General features: G+C 38.0%; 1 protein-coding gene across 4 annotated transcripts in view; it reads right to left on the reverse strand.

Annotated features, from left to right (window-relative positions):
* bru3 (CUGBP Elav-like family member bruno 3) overlaps positions 1–16,204 on the reverse strand; it is a 492,049-nt gene that overhangs the window by 172,613 nt on the left and 303,232 nt on the right. Inside the window, exon 1 of one of the 4 annotated variants that reach the window (XM_033483529.2) lies at positions 187–828. The exons of 2 other annotated variants lie outside the window; for them this stretch is intronic. In XM_033483529.2, coding sequence (XP_033339420.1) covers positions 187–237 — 51 coding nt within the window. In that variant the 5' untranslated portion in view covers positions 238–828. Of the gene's footprint in view, positions 1–186; positions 829–16,204 lie in introns of those variants that run through there. One more of the 4 variants, XM_033483519.2, reaches the window with a different exon arrangement.

Genomic DNA, 16,204 nt, shown 5'->3' on the forward strand with positions numbered 1-16,204 from the left:
CTCGCCGGCGATCACGCGACCGAAATCCGATCGATCGGCGCGCTTCGTTTAATTAGAGAACACCGTGTCCGAGTGCGAGCAAGCAGAGAGCTCGCGACTCGGTCTTGCCGGCGATCAAACGCTGGTGATTTCGACGGCGAAGAAGACGACGACGACGACGACGACGACGACGACGGTTCCACTCACCATTTGCAGGTCGTTTCGACGCGACGATACAACTTCCGCTATATGAACCATTGGTGACAGTTTCGACGCGCACGCTCGCGATCACGCTGAAGAAAAGTGATGTCCCCTCGGCTGGTGCAGTCACAGCGTAGCGAAACCAAACGAAGCGGAATGGGATAAACAAAAACGGTGTTCACTGTCGCGTGTCCCGATACGATCACGGCGCAGGACGGCACAAGCGCGTTCAATTCGTCGCGCGAACGCGCGCCGCCGAGATCCGGCGGAGCGTCGGTATATGGCACGTGTTTCCGACCGCGGACTTTTCCACTTCGTGAAAGAAGCTCGCTGCGCTTCCTCTTGTTTCCTTCTTCTTCGTCGGCTTTCCTCGTCTCGTCCTCTTTCCTCGTTCAGCCGCTGCTCCACGCTTCCACGGTGCTCCCGCGCGCGAACCACGTACTCGTGCGAAGTGCGCGGACTTCCGCGTGGGTGTAGGCGAACGCGAGTGTACGCGTGTGCATGTACGTACGCGTCCGTACGTGGCGGAGCGTTGATCGGAGAAGAGAGAGAGAGGGACAGAGTGCGCGGCGAGAGTGCGAAGGAGACGGAAGGGACAGAGCTACAGATAAAACCCCGAACGCAGCTCGTCCGCGACTGATTCCCCAGGCCTACACGCACCCTCTAGTTTTCTCCCTTTCATCCCCCACTACCCATCCTACCGACCGCCATCCCCCTACTTCCATCTATCCCCCTACTCCCACCCTATTCCCTCCCTATTACCCCTCTGCGACCCTGCCGGCCCTTCCTCCTTCCAATGTCCCCCTCTTTGAGTCTACGCACCCTCTGAAAGAAAGCCCACGCACCCTCCGAGCAGCCGATACACGTCCTTCTTGTTTTCTCTTTCCGTCGTGTCGTCCTTCGCTCTCGTTTTCCGAGCTTCTGCTACCCCTGCGCACCCTTCTCTCTCTCTCTCTCACTCGTCCCCTTTCTCTTTCTCCCTCTCTCTTTCTCTCTCACCTTCCTCGTCTCACTTTTGCTCCCGCTGTCTCCTGTTCTTGTAATTCACCCTCCGCTTTCCTTCATAACCGAGTCTCCCGATCCTGTTCTCTTTGTTCCGCCGATATCTCGCCTCTCTCTCTCTCTCTCTCTCTCTCTCTTTCTCTTCTCTCGTCTTATATCGATGAAACCCCATAGCATTCGGCCAATCAAAGGAGTGCGCGAGCACCCGGCCAGGACCCCATGTTGGTGTCTCCGAAAGAGAAAGGAATCCGGGACACGGCCGCGCGGACCAAGCCACTACTGGAAGGTACCAAGGGTTGCGATTTCATCCGCGGAAAAATGGCACAGCCTCCGTGTACCTATACGTACACCTGCAACTCGGCCGTGACATGTAGAAATCTCTGGTGTTTAGACTCGTTTTCGGGAAGGAAATTCGATACCGTGGAATCTGATTTGTCGCCAGGGATCTGGTTCCCTGGAACACGCTAAGATTATCGCTCGTCTTGACACAAATATTTGCTCTACCCTCCTGTCACGTTTGGCTGACGCCAAGACGAGTTCATTGATTAAGCACGCGAGTCCTTCGAATGACCTTGAGCTTGAAACTCAAGAAGATATGACGCACACGAGTGCGCGCGCGCGTCAGCTTATGTCTTCGATGCGTGAAAGGGGGACACCGAGCACAGTTGTAATGGGGAAACACGCCTAGCTTAGGTCTCCCCTACAAAATTCTATGAAACGATATCCGCCGGAACGGTACGCCGGCAAAAAGCCACACGTTCTTTCTGCAACAACCTTGCAGAAAGGTTATATTTTTGTATTCTCTTCAAAGACGGAGTAATAGAAGGAAAACAATGAAACAGGTGCACATGGGTTTGTATTTTATTTTATAGAAAATAAGATGTTTGCACGTGAAAAGCAAAAATCGGATAAAAATTTATTTCTTCGTTTAATAACATCAAAAAAGCAACGGTATTCTTCAAATCTTCAAAACTGTTCATTGGTTTGTATTTGACTTATCCTTTTTTGCCACAATGCATAAAATTGCCACGTTTCTCAATATTTATCGACCAATTCATCAGAATTGTTTACTTCTCGTATTCTAATGTCGTTCATTGTAGAGAGTATCAAGAATAGACTGCGGATTTTATACATTTTTGGCGAAAATGAGTAGGTTAAACGCAAACCAGTGAAAAATCAGAAGACTTTAAAAATACCGTTGTACTCGATGTATCAACGTCATTGAACGAAGAAATACATTTGTATTTGACACTTGTTTTTTACGGTTGACGTGCGAACATATTATTTTGCACAAATATCCGCAGTCTGCTAATGAGAAACTGCTGGTAGATGGACATTTTCGTGGAAAGGAAGATTGGATGGCCAGGTTACATCGTAGCACGCAACTCGTGTAACGGGCGGGTCGCTCATGCAATTTTGCGGTTTTAACGGATATCGTGGCTCGTGATTAACGATGATTGCAAATACGAGTCAACGGCAAGAGTAACGAGGCATTTGCAGCATAATCGGCCGATGCGCATCGCTTTATTTCGAAGGAGGGGCATTCACATCACCGAACGCCGTCGTTAAAAGTTCCTTCATTATCAGCGGCATTCGGAAATCCGTTGCCACTTGGACCGGGTCCGTATAAGGAGACAAACTGAAATCAGAGCGCAGCGCGGAGAAAGGGAGATATGAAGCACGTGAATGGAGAGGAAGAACGCGAAAGGATCTGCAGTTAACCTCTCGACTTCCTCCCTCTTTTCGACCAGGGATTTGTTGGTCCAGAAGGACCACTCGTATGTACATTCGCAAAACTCTCTACCGACCTCTTATCGCTACCCCTTTTCTCCGCCTGCACGGCATCCCCCATAGCTCGCATTTTTAAAGGGCGCACAAAAGCCACCGGAAATTGCTCCAGGCTCTTCCGACGTTACGAACGTCCTACGCCTGTCTTCCTCTCCCGTCGCCTCTCCTCCGTTTTCTCGCTGTTCCCCGTTCAGTCCGCGTTTCTTCTTCTCTGTTTTCTGCCGTCCTTCCTTTTTTCTGCCGTCGACGATTTCACCGGCAGGTACCTACTGAGGCGGCAAGAGTTCCAATAATGGCGGATTTGGATAGCGCCCGTGTCGATTCCTCGCCAATTGAGTCGCGGATGAACCATGCCACCAACGACGACGCATGACACTCGGGGACCAAACCCACGGAGCATTTGCTCCCTGTCACCTTCATTCCCCACAAGATAGGACACCCTCCACAATTTAATATTTTACGGGAGTGACGAATTAGTTATTTTCTGTGTGACCCCAACAAAGGGGATCTTCGAAGATTGGGGCTCACAGATTATTAGGCAATGCTTAGGGAATCTTTTCGACGAAATGTATTGCGTATTATAATTTGAAACTTGGCGTATTTGTTGAATGGTATTCGTAGGACATACTCCGAATATTTTAAACAATAATAGTAATTTCTGTCAAAGTTAAACTCGGATGAGTAGAGGTGATTTATTCAGTGAAACAATCTTCCTAGCTATACGTTATACGTTGAAGGCTGGGGAACTTTATGAAACAAAGACATAAAGTATTATAATTTGAAACTTGGTACACTTGTTAAGATTTGAGAAACGTATTTGAGATTCTGTTTAAATTTTTTATTAAAGTTACAGAGGTGGTAGGAATACATAGTGTTGAAAGGAAGCATTGAACGCTGCCACCTTTTTACATGAATGAATATACATATGTATGTGTATATATGTATATCGAATGAACTGAAATGAATAGGGAATTTTGCACAACGAAGGATGGCACTATTTCGAAGTGATATGTTAAAAATAAATTAGTCATGATATTTCAGTCATTTTTTAACATTCTCCTCAGAATAAAGAAAGAGAAACTAAGTGGTGGCGATTTTGCAAATCTTCGATAGCCGATAATGGTTTAACCGACATTTTCGAGACGATTGCACACTACTACTTACAGCACGAACAAGCAGAATTTCTTAACGAAATGAAATATCCTTGAAAAGTTGGAGAGCTGTAATTACTTATTTGCCGACTCGAAATAAGTTTAAGTCTGACCCTTACGGTGATCAAGAAGAACGTGTTTACATTACAAATGGAATATTGCTGTCGCAGATTTCCAGTGCCGACGTTTTCTTCGGTTTCTGTAATAAGGAAAGATCTTGTTTGCGTTTTCGTGTCGGGAAATTACTTTTTCCTCTAGGACAGTGCAAATGATTTCTGCTAACAGAGAGATCAATAAGACGCAACATCTTTCGAAACTGTTGACAAAATATTTACATAGCTGGGATGGCAAAGCCGGGAACAGCCGGAGAAAGGGGCCAAGTGAAAGTTTCCAAGGAAAACTTGAACGAACCAGGCCGCGTTGCTTTTTGATGACCTTAGGGTACTTTGCCTCGGAACGATGAGGTCTGGGAAGGACTTTGAAACTCGAACGTCGATATGGAAAGTAAGAGATCTGGAACGTTATGGATTAGGCGATCAATCTCCCTAGGGAATGACAGAAAATCCCAGGCATGGGGGCCGATAAAAAACGTTCCGTCATTTTCCCCTATATTGCTATTACAAATCTGATAAATATATTCCTCGATCGGCCCGGATTTTCTTCAACATTAATTAACGAATATCCGTACTAAGTAGTTACTTACTGACGGATAAGAGAGAGAACGAGGAAAATCGTGGGCAATGCTGATGAAAAGTTCCAAGAAGAGACGTCGTTCCAACTGCTCAATCATTTATCCTTCCCTTGAATTATTGATCACCGTTTCTTTTCTCTGTAGTTCACGAAGGTTCGATGAAGTCAGCATTAAAAAGGAATAAGCAGCTATACTATAACCGTCTTAAGGAGTTGACGATTAAGGAGGTCATACGCTTATATATCCATTTGTAATTATAGCTGTGCATGAATTAAGTCGTGATCGTTTCGGGTCTTGTATGACGATAATGTTTCATTTTAGATCACAAAATTTATTTTTAATCCGAGCTTCATACTCGATCCTTCTAATATAAGGTAACAACTATTCCCAGATTGGTTACTTATTTTCATTTTACTATAGAAAATACGCTTTAGTCCACTTACATATACTATATGTTCTATTAATTATTTACGCTATTAAAAAGACTTCTTCATTTTACAGAAGGTTTTATACCAGGTTGCGAATTTTTATTTTGATTTGCCAAAGTATATTAAGAAGCATAACTTTTTAAAAATTTTACCTTTCTATGAATTGTCTTCTTCTCATTTGAGAATAAGAAGACTCTCCGTGTGTTCTATTACTTATACTATTCTAAGAATTCCCTTTAGATTTTATATCAGTGTGCGGATTTTTATGCTCGTATCCAAAGTAAACTAACAAGAAGTAGAATTATTTATAAATGGTACAGTAAATTCTCCTCTATTGACGCTCAGCTTGGAAACGAAAATGGACAATTTGAGAAGAGTTGATACGATTATTCGAGTCTTGCGGCTCGTTTCTTTTAGTCGTTGACAATCGGTAACTATAAAAACGAGCTGCAAGACTCGAATAATCGTATCTCATCTTCCCAAATTGTCCATTTTTGTGTACAAGCTGAGCGTCAATTAGGGATAATTTACTGTATTTTTCTATGAGTTTCATTCTCGAATGACATCTAATTTTATTAAAATCTGTTTTCGTGCATTGTATTTAACTAGCTATGCATTAAATGCATACAAATCGTCAATCTGATTATATCACCTAAAACAACAAACACGTCCGTAACAAACGCGTCAACAAACACGACCCGCAGGTCGTTAAGTGACTTATTCGTTAATTTGTCAAATTTGTTTTCGTATTAATTAGAATTGTAATTTTGAATGTTTATGTTCAAAGTTAAAAGCATACTGTAATCACTTTCTCAATATAATTTACTATTATCCGTCAAAATTTTGTTTAAATGAAAATATCACTGACCCGAGGCGTATTTTTAATAGTCACGGTTGATTTTGACCTGTAGCCAAAGTAGGTAGCCGACGCCTGAGTTAGAAGATATTTATGTGGTAATGAAATCTCACTGAGACAGTTACGTCGCGCACGTGAACGCACTTTCCGTGACAGTGTCCCGTGACTCGAGTTTTTCGGATATTCGATCCTCTGCCCATGCTGTATTTGTGTACTCATATTAATTCGATAGAATCGCGTGACGTAATCGCACGCGATCGATTACGTCACTGGCTGGCAGCTCAATGCGAAGTCGATCGATCTCCCATAAATTACGGATGATCCTCGACTAGCTACGAGACGTCCACTCATCCCCTATCAAGCACGGGTCGTCTGTCGAGTTGCGGCTGCAACGACTAAGCCCTTTATCTGACCCTCCCAGATCCTTTTCGTCTCGCGAATCTTCATCGGATCCACTCAGTCATGTCATATGCATTCGTTCTAATAACTGGTACCACCACCTAAAACGTTTGCGCGGATAAGCTTAAAGGGTCTCGAACAAAAATCTCATCTAATGAACGGGATCTGCTTATACAGGGTGCTAAACCATCCGCAGCAAAGAGAACTTAGACTAAAGTAGCAAAGGTAGAAGTAACATTCGCGAGGCGAATGCTTTTGACGATTTGACGATTCAATTTTTACTTTTCGTATTTATTGAACCTGGTACTTTTAGTTTGACGTTGATCTAGTCTTGATCTAGATCTTAGTTTGACAGATTACCTGTGATTTGAGCTGGTTACTGAAAAATTAGAGTCCAGGTGGTACCTTTGTAACTGTGGATTAAAATGAACCCGCTATCAGAGGGTTTATATAAACTGTTCCAGCAAAATCGTAGCCTACAGAGTATCGTAAGAGAAGTTTTTATTGTGTTCCTTAGATTGCAATTTATGTTTCGATTTTTATTAGTCGTATTATCTATTGATTTATAGAATATTCAACGCAATCTCCTCTTCGTACAATGTTAAGAAACATCATTTTGCTTGCTTCAAGTTTAATTATCTTCGACAGTGATAAATTTGCAATAGAAAGAAAATGGTACAGTGCGGAAAGTGTTAGCTTCTAATAATACGAAAATAAAACCGAAATTGCCATTTTCTTCCTCCAAATAGTTCATCTTCATTTACGAAATCGTTACACGTGGCGCACTTAGAACACATTCCGTATATGTAATTTCCTATGCATGAGAAACACGTTATCGCGTATAGTATCTGAGAGAACTCGTAAATGCCCGAGGTGCATCGCATCAATAACGTTTGTTGTTCGTAAATAATCCTATGTTGTCACAATGCCATGCGACGGCGACTTCGATGCCACGGAAATAAGACGATCGTCGCAAGCAGTACAGTGAATTCTTCGGAGCACAAAAATGGAAAGGTCAACTCTTTTTGTACTAACTAACAATTTTGATGTTTCGGCAAATGAAACTTTAAATTGATAAAATCATTTTTTAATAAGTGAAAAGGCATGAATGTAATTACATTTGGAACTCCATGAAGCTTATACAATATTCTAGCTTTGCTAAAAAGGTAAAAGACACGTGATGTTCCAAATATTTTAAAATAGCCTGAAAATATTATTTGTTGGCAGTTAACACTGAATGCAAAATTTGCAAATTAATTGGCGAGTCATAGTTAGTTAATTTTAAATTGCCTATTTTCTAAGCGACAAGTTATTATTTCAGAATCATGAGTGAACATGAAAGCAGAGAATTTTATAAAGCAAAAGAGAAAAATATATATAAAATAAAGAAAGTATCGTTTCTAAGGGAATAATAAGAATTTGCGGGAAATTTTGGAAAAAGTACACATCAATGTGCACCAAGATTAACTAGACCCAAGTGAAATGTTGACAAAGATTTTGGTAACAGAAGATATATTACAGAATAAGTTAAGATAGAATACAAGTATAAGAGAGAAATCAGAAATTGCATGAAGATTATAAATATTCGAAAATTTCATTGAATAATAATTGCTTGGATTTAGCTGTTAGATACTTGCAAGATCTAATTGTGTTTGATTGAAGCTTTGATAAATTTCGGAGAGATAAATACGATATAGAAGTAAGAGATGCAGTTGTCAGAATTTGTATATCCGCGTAAAGAAATTCTACAAAGTTACAATGACAGTTCAATCTGCGGCATCATGATTGCACAACTTCTTAAAAAGGGGAAGTAAATGTATTCTAGTTATAATATTCAGGACGTTCTGAAGCAACTGGTGGAAGAAAATCCAGGCCAAACCTCGCGAGAGATACTAGCAACATTCGTGCAACCATAATTTGCATGTCGGCGAGATGAAGGTAGTTTGCAATGTACAGTAACGTCGCGAGAGACAGACAAGAGGTCTTCTAAAGACGAATCTTCTGAGTATATTACGAACGTAGTAGCGGAAAAAGTATTTTTGTCTCGTCGGCGAGATTAGGAGTGTTTAATTTTCCATGAGTTGCTTCAATGAGGTGAAATTATGCGTACAGAGTGTTCGCCTTAACAGTTAACACTTCGACTAGTTAAAGAAAATTTCACAAATGAAATGTGTAATTATCGAAGAATCGTGATATCCAATCAAAATAATATGAAACTCTCTTGTTAACACACCATCTACCGGCGACGATTTTATAACTTTCGAAAGCTTATAATTTACAGTCAACAACTTGTTAATAAATTCTTTAGTAGCACTAGTTATTTCTATCGTGTATCAACAAGTATTCCGCAACTAACATTATTTAATAATTTCGTTTAGGATTCTCATGTAGAAAAAGATTGTTTAGATTTCTCTTAGTATAATAATAATTCTCTCTCGTTAGTATAATGCTATATAAAATTCTATTAATAGATTTCCAGTAAATAAAATGTTAAATTGTAAATATTGCTCTTAATTTACAAATTAGATTATTAGTGCTTAGAAGTATCGGATGATTTTTCATGATATTCTGCCATCTTGTTCGATATTTAAAGAACGTTTAGGAATGAAAATATTGAACAGTGTTAGGAAAGTGAGAACAAGTGTCACACGCCTGTTGAGCGAACATGTTAGCGTCGACGTGTTTTAGGGAGACGCGAAGGTGGATGGCGAGGCGCTATTCTGCCTTCGGCAAGAATTTATGGCAAGGTCTCAGCTTGCGTGCGAGCTGGAAAGAGTGTGAATGAGTCTAAACATAGGTGTCGTCAGGTAACGACTAGTGACCAGGTTGGGTCATCCTGTTGTTGATTGTCGTACCGATGATAATTTAAAACAGAATCTCGTGAATTAGGAATCACACGGAATCTTACGCGTTGCATTCAAAATAATAGTATCAAATGAAAATAAATACAAGTCATAACGAAACTGTTAATAATTATGGTACTTTCAAAATTGACAATTTTTATTTCATAACATCTCTGTCAATACAGTTCTTTATCTTTTATATAAACAGACTAATTATTTTCGATGTTCTATTATTTTATATTTTCTTTATAAGGAAATAATCTTTTCGACTGCAAAGGGTTAAATAATAAGTGAAAAAAGTGAGCATTTACATTTAAGCAGCTTCTTTACAGAAAAAGTTAAACAAAAATACAAATTTCAATAAGTGTTTAATAAACTTTCATGAAAGTATAATTAGTAGTAAAATTGCACTACATAAGTAACTAATCTTTTAAGCTTTTCCGTATTGTTTTATTCATGAATTTAAAGCGCGTCGAAAATAAATCAAGCTTTGATTATATTTTACAAGATCTCCTTCACATTACTTAATAATGTTCTACGTATTATAGATTCGTAAAGAGAAATTTAGATTGTCAAATTACAGAAATGAAAAATTTTGTTGTAATTCTTGACATCCATCTGTTTTAAAAAATGACTTCGAATACAAGTAGGAACAGTTGTAAAATGAACGTTTTCAGTATGTAATTTGAAAGAGTCGTCCATCACGTACTAGAAACCCACCAAACTTTGTCTAACGGTCTAAACTTCTCTTAGAAATTTAGATAACGTTACATAAAAAAAGGACATTCATTATTCGTACGTACATGCATACATATTTGTACACAGCTGTTCGAAATGAAATTGTTCTGTCACTGGAAACAGTGCTACAGATGGAGGTTTCCAAAGAAAGTAGATTTTAACGTTGTCAGGGACGGTATCGATTCCGCAGAAGTACGGGCCTCCCGAGGATATTGCAAAATCTGATCACGGACGATATTATCACGGCACGTATATCTAAGCCAGATATTATTCATATATCGTATACGTTGTAAAGAAGCTACGGGCAATGGTGAATGTGTTAGTGGACTTCTCATAACCCTCGTTGCCAACCCACTGGAGATCCTTTTACCAGGTTTCTCGGTATCCAAGTCCGCGATTAGCAACCCTTCGTAACTCGTTGCCTCGGTACTTGCTCCACCGACCCTTCGGCCTATGACTCTTCAATATCCTTTGGGCTGCCCCGATTTTCCAGATCCCTTAGCTCACGTTTTACGACTCCTTCCGCTTAGCACAGTTCTCATAGTCATCATTTATTTGACCTTCCTTAATCAACGTTCTCTTCTTCCTTCGACGCCGTCCGTTTAATTTTATAATAATCATCGAGCTGCACGTTTTGTTCGTTATCCAACATTATTTGCGTGAACCAGTTCTTGTTTCAAGCGCGAGAAGCCGACAGCAACATTTACGAATTATTCGAATAATCGACGGAACGCAACGTATGCGTCAGTTGCTGCGAATGCGTTAATAAATACGCTTTTGGTTATCAGCGTGAACGATTTTAGTATTTAAATAACAGTATTTCCTAAATATGTACGTTACAATTTAGTATTTTTCTAAAGTGATGCTGTATGATAAATTACGCTATGAATTTCAAGAATTTATGACAGAAATAAGTGCGATATCAAGTAGCGAAAGGATCGAGCTGCTTCGAACTTGTTAAAATAAAAAGACTGCGGATTTTTATGCAAATTCTTATTTTGATGAATTTTTTTTTCATGAAAGTCTAAAGAAGACAATGTTTTTTCATTATGAATGTGAAATAGTAACACTTAATTTCTGTTAATATTTAATTGTATTTTAGAACTTCACATACACCATAAATGCACAAAAATCCACAGTCTGCTCATAATAATAAACATCGTTTTACCAAGCCAAGCAAAACCAGTGGAATTATTCTCGTACACGTAATACGACAGTAAGATAAGATCGAAAGTAATAAAAATAGACTTTCTTCCCGATGATCTCGAATAAAAGCGACCGAGTAATTGTTTCCGAGGGGAACGCGAAACAGACAATGGCGGCCCATTTATTTCCAGGGACTAATATATTAATCTGTTGAAGGTCCAATCAGCGTGTCGAGGATTCCGACAATGAGGCTTATATCTCAAAAGCCAGAAGGCAAAAGCGGAAAGCATAGATTACAATTGAGCTTCAATCGGTGACCGACCGATTGAGCGTTGAAAAAGCGCAGCAGAGTAGAAGTCAGGCCGGAGCGTTTCAAAGGGGAGAAAAAATTAACAGACGCCGCATGCTCCAAGGGTGGGCTTTAGGGAAACGAGGAAGGGGAGATCCATCGGAACTACTCCAGGTGCGTTAAAAGTTTCACCGGCTGCGCGAGCTCGAACAACTTTTACATGTATACACATATCTCCGATCGAATTTCCCGGACTTCCTTCTTTGATTATCGCACATATGTAGAATTGCTACATTTGATCGCCGTATGCGTGTAATTCGTTTATACGCTAAATCAATCTGGCCAAGTTTTGCTAGGATTTTTAGCTTAACCATCACATTAAAACTTATACTAATTCCATTAGGGGTGCATAGAGTCGATTTAAAAAGTACGTGCATATCTTTGGAAACTGCACTGTAATACAATATTTTTATTGTATTAAAGGATATGATTATTATCACGAAAATACAAAAAAGAAGATAATTTATTTGCGTAATTTAGTCAAGTCTGAGTCATATAGACCTGAAAATTGTCTAAACTGGTTCCAAGAAATAAGAAGTAAATAAAAATATGTTTTTCCTTTTAATAATTTGACTAGGTTGGAAAAAGTTGTATTCAAACAGATTTAAAAAATTGGAAAAGTTCGTTATTTCTTTCGTAAAGGGTTGAATAATTATAATTAATATTTGAATTTATGGAATTAATTTTATATTTGATAAATTTTGACGTGTTCCAAAAATGTTGTAACTTTAAGAAACTGTTTACTAGATAGGCGTTTGAATGAATAATAATAAATTCTATGAAACTATATTTTAATATAAGTAAATGTTAAAATTCAGAACTCTGATAGAATTATCCCCTGAAATATGTCCAAGGTAAGTCCAAGGTAAGAATGAATTCTTCAATGCCATTTTCAATGAACATTTTACAACGTTGTACAATGCAATCGTCCGTTAGGAATACGTATGAAATAAAGACATACGAGCGCAAGAAATTAACTTGACGCTCGTATTTTTGTATGAAGTTTCACATATGAAATATATTTCCATTATTAAATGTCCGTAAACGTATCGAGTTGAAATGAAAATCTTGAGACAACTGAAATATTATGTTACTGAAATACTTCGTGGAATATTAAATTTCGCGGCTCAAGGAGATTTCACGCGTAATGAATTTTCTTGTTCGTTAAAAAGTGTTTATACAACTTTCTGTGGGAATATAGCACGTACATTGTCTTCGTTTCACGATGAATTGTGGCTACTTCTACTTCTGGCGTACAGCGATCGTCTTTTAACCCGAGAAAGATAACCTACGTCGCAGAGGCGCCTGCGAAGACTGTTGATTTTTGTTAATTTTTCATAGAGGTCTAGTGATTTAAGTTTAAAATTACTTAAAATATAAAAAAATATAATATGAATGCATTTTATTTTTACAATAATGCCAAACCTTTAAAATGACTAGATTAACTTAAATAAATATCCATTGTTAGTATAAAATTGACGCCTTAGAAAAGCATGCGCCTCTGAAGCGTATGGTTATCTTTTACGTACGTTGTCATATGGTTATCTTTCTAGGGTTAAAACGAGGCGCAGATAAATAATTTTTCGAATCAGATGATAGTCCCAGTGATAAAAACGTGGAATTTACGTCGAGAGTATTTATAACGAATAATGCGGGTATCAAAAATTTTCAGGAATTCTATTTTCTCGATGAGAACATTCGGACACCGGGACTTCGTAAATTAATTAAGGTAAGCCGTGGTCTCGTTCCTTTCATTTCGCTCCCCAGTGTACCTAATATTGGCTATAAATAATGGAATTATGTTACTATGTCACTGCGAGGGAAAAAGGGAGACTGTTTCGCTTCAACTTCGTACCCTACTTCGGCTTCCCTTTCACAATACCGAAATCTACGGCAGTTTAATTTCAATATTTCCATTATTCTGAATTAAAACACTTAACTCTACGAAAACTATTGTAATAGAAATTCAAAGAGGAACGGAGACTGCCTCGAGATTAAATTACCAATTAAAGCAAACGCGTTACTTGAAAATACGACTTAATGCGATATTTAGTCAACTGTTTCTATACGATATATATACAATATTCTTATACGACAAAAGCGGTAGAAAACATTTTTTTAACTATGACGTTTTCTTAACTCATACGTATATGCGGTATTACTAACACAGAATGAGTTGCATGATTCTATTTTCTAACACTAATGAACCAAAATATAACTATAAAATAAACATATGTTTGTTATAGGTCCAGATCAAAAAGTTAAAAAAATGTGAATTCTTTTATTTACTTTGTCATTTCAAGTAATAGCAAAATTAGAAAAGAACATTTCAGTCATTTTTTAATAGACTGGTCTCATTATCATCTAAAATAAATTCAAGTCGTTTAGTTCAGTTTTAAAAAAGTTATTGCATTTTAACCCTAGAAAGATAACTATATGACAACGTACGTAAAAGATAACCATACGCTTCAGAGGCGCATGCTTTTCTAAGGCGTCAATTTTATACTAACAATGGATATTTATTTAAGTTAATCTAGTCATTTTAAAGGTTTGGCATTATCGTAAAAATAAAATGCATTTATATTATATTTTTTTATATTTTAAGTAATTTTAAACTTAAATCACTAGACCTCTATGAAAAATTAACAAAAATCAACAGTCTTCGCAGGCGCCTCTGCGACGTAGGTTATCTTTCTCGGGTTAAAAGATGTCCATTCAATTTTGTCCCCATTGTATACCAACACGAAGTATTATAATCTGTACTTCTATCGACATACATATCCTCCAACAAAAGTTACATACGCAAGTTTCTTGTAAAGAACAAGGGATAGTTTCAAAATCGCACTTCCATTTACATATTTGTCGCTTTGGCTGTACATGAAGAGCATTCGGTTAGCCAACTTGACCATGAAAAACCATCGTACGATTGTAGCACGCGTCTGTTACTATGTATAGAATTGCAAAGTTTCGGGACACAATTAACCTTTTCCAGCAGTGAATGGTATCGATTTGTCAGTGTCAGGTGATAGTGCTGCGTGCATAACTGTTCAGTACCGGGAAATAAATTGTAAATAGAATGGCAATGAAATTAGAAGGCGCAGGCTATACTTGCTAGGGCAGCTACCTCACGACCGACAATTGTTGATATTGATCCAAAGGGTTTAACGATGACAGACTCTGCTATTTCACAATTAAAGAATAGATTCGCGGTATGTACATACGATGATTATGATCAACATGAATTAGGTTCCATTAGACAACCATAGATAGAGGTGAATTTATGACTTCTCGTCGTTCGTTATCAGTGGCGGCGAGAACAGCTCGATTGAATATTTAATCAAATACTTTCTGCGAATGGATTTCTGACGATTCTGTGTAGTGGTGTTGTTTAAAAAGTTAACATCATTTTCAGATTACAGAATATTTCAAATTTTTTTAATACTTTCACGTCGACACCCTAACGGATGTCGTGGAGCTTAAAGTATTTTATTTAATCAAATTAAAATTCGAATATTTATTGTTTGTACGACAGCAATTACTTTTACAGCATTTTTATGTTTTGTGGATCCTAATAAAATTAGTAAGACGTAATGGATTTTTGTGAAAATTGATTTTCAAATGTGCACGATAATTCTGCCAGAGTTAGGCAAAATTTTATTCGGATGTCGAATAATAGATAAGGAGTAACAAGTAAAATTTTATTCGACATTATATGTTCACAAAATTTTATATGAATTTTTATACTTTTTTACTCGAATAAGAATGTATTTAGCTGACAATTTATCCGAATAAGATTTTATTCGTATAATAATTCATTTGAATAAGAAGTTATTCGTTATTCGAATAAGAATTTATATATGTATGTATGCTTAAAAAATTACATTTAAAAAAAATGGTCAACAATTATTGCCATCATTATTCGAATAATATATTCGAATTAAAGATACAGAATTACTCGATTAAATGATAGAATAATTTGTTACATTCAATGAATAATTCTTGTTCGAAGAAAACATTCAACTAAAAGGAATTCATTCGAAAAATTATTTTGGATAAAAAGTAAATATTTATTCGAAACAATCCGAATAATACCCACCTGGCAAAATACATAATTTAACCAATATTTTACTGAAAATATTTTCATTCGTTCTTTGATTATGAAAATGAAGGAAACAAGCAAGTATATATAATATTTTTGCAAAATGTTCGCACCTTGATTGCGTTTAAAATGTGATGTTTACGAAACAGGACGAGTCGCAGTTCAACATTACGCGTTATTGTTCAAATAAAATGTTTCACGTAGTCGGCGCCCCAAGGAAATGATAAACACCGGCGTATTGTACTCGGTGCACTGTTATGGAACGTAATTTTTGTTTCCGTTAATGAGGAAGAGCAAAGAAGCAGAACAGTTCTCTTCAACGTTAATTTCAGTTTACTTCGTGCCCTTTAATTATCCGCCACGGCGTAATCGTGGCCGTTGGAGCCTGGACAACGTCGCCGTTACAACATTGTCGTCTTAATTAAATTTTTACATTCTTCTAATGGCGTCCTGACGAACGAGGCCAATCGATTGTGGACATCTACATATAAAAACTATACCGTCGTGTTTCCCCTGCTAATGGCACCCACTCAT

This window comes from Megalopta genalis, chromosome 17 (assembly GCF_051020955.1).
Source record: "Megalopta genalis isolate 19385.01 chromosome 17, iyMegGena1_principal, whole genome shotgun sequence".
Taxonomy (NCBI): domain Eukaryota; kingdom Metazoa; phylum Arthropoda; class Insecta; order Hymenoptera; family Halictidae; genus Megalopta; species Megalopta genalis.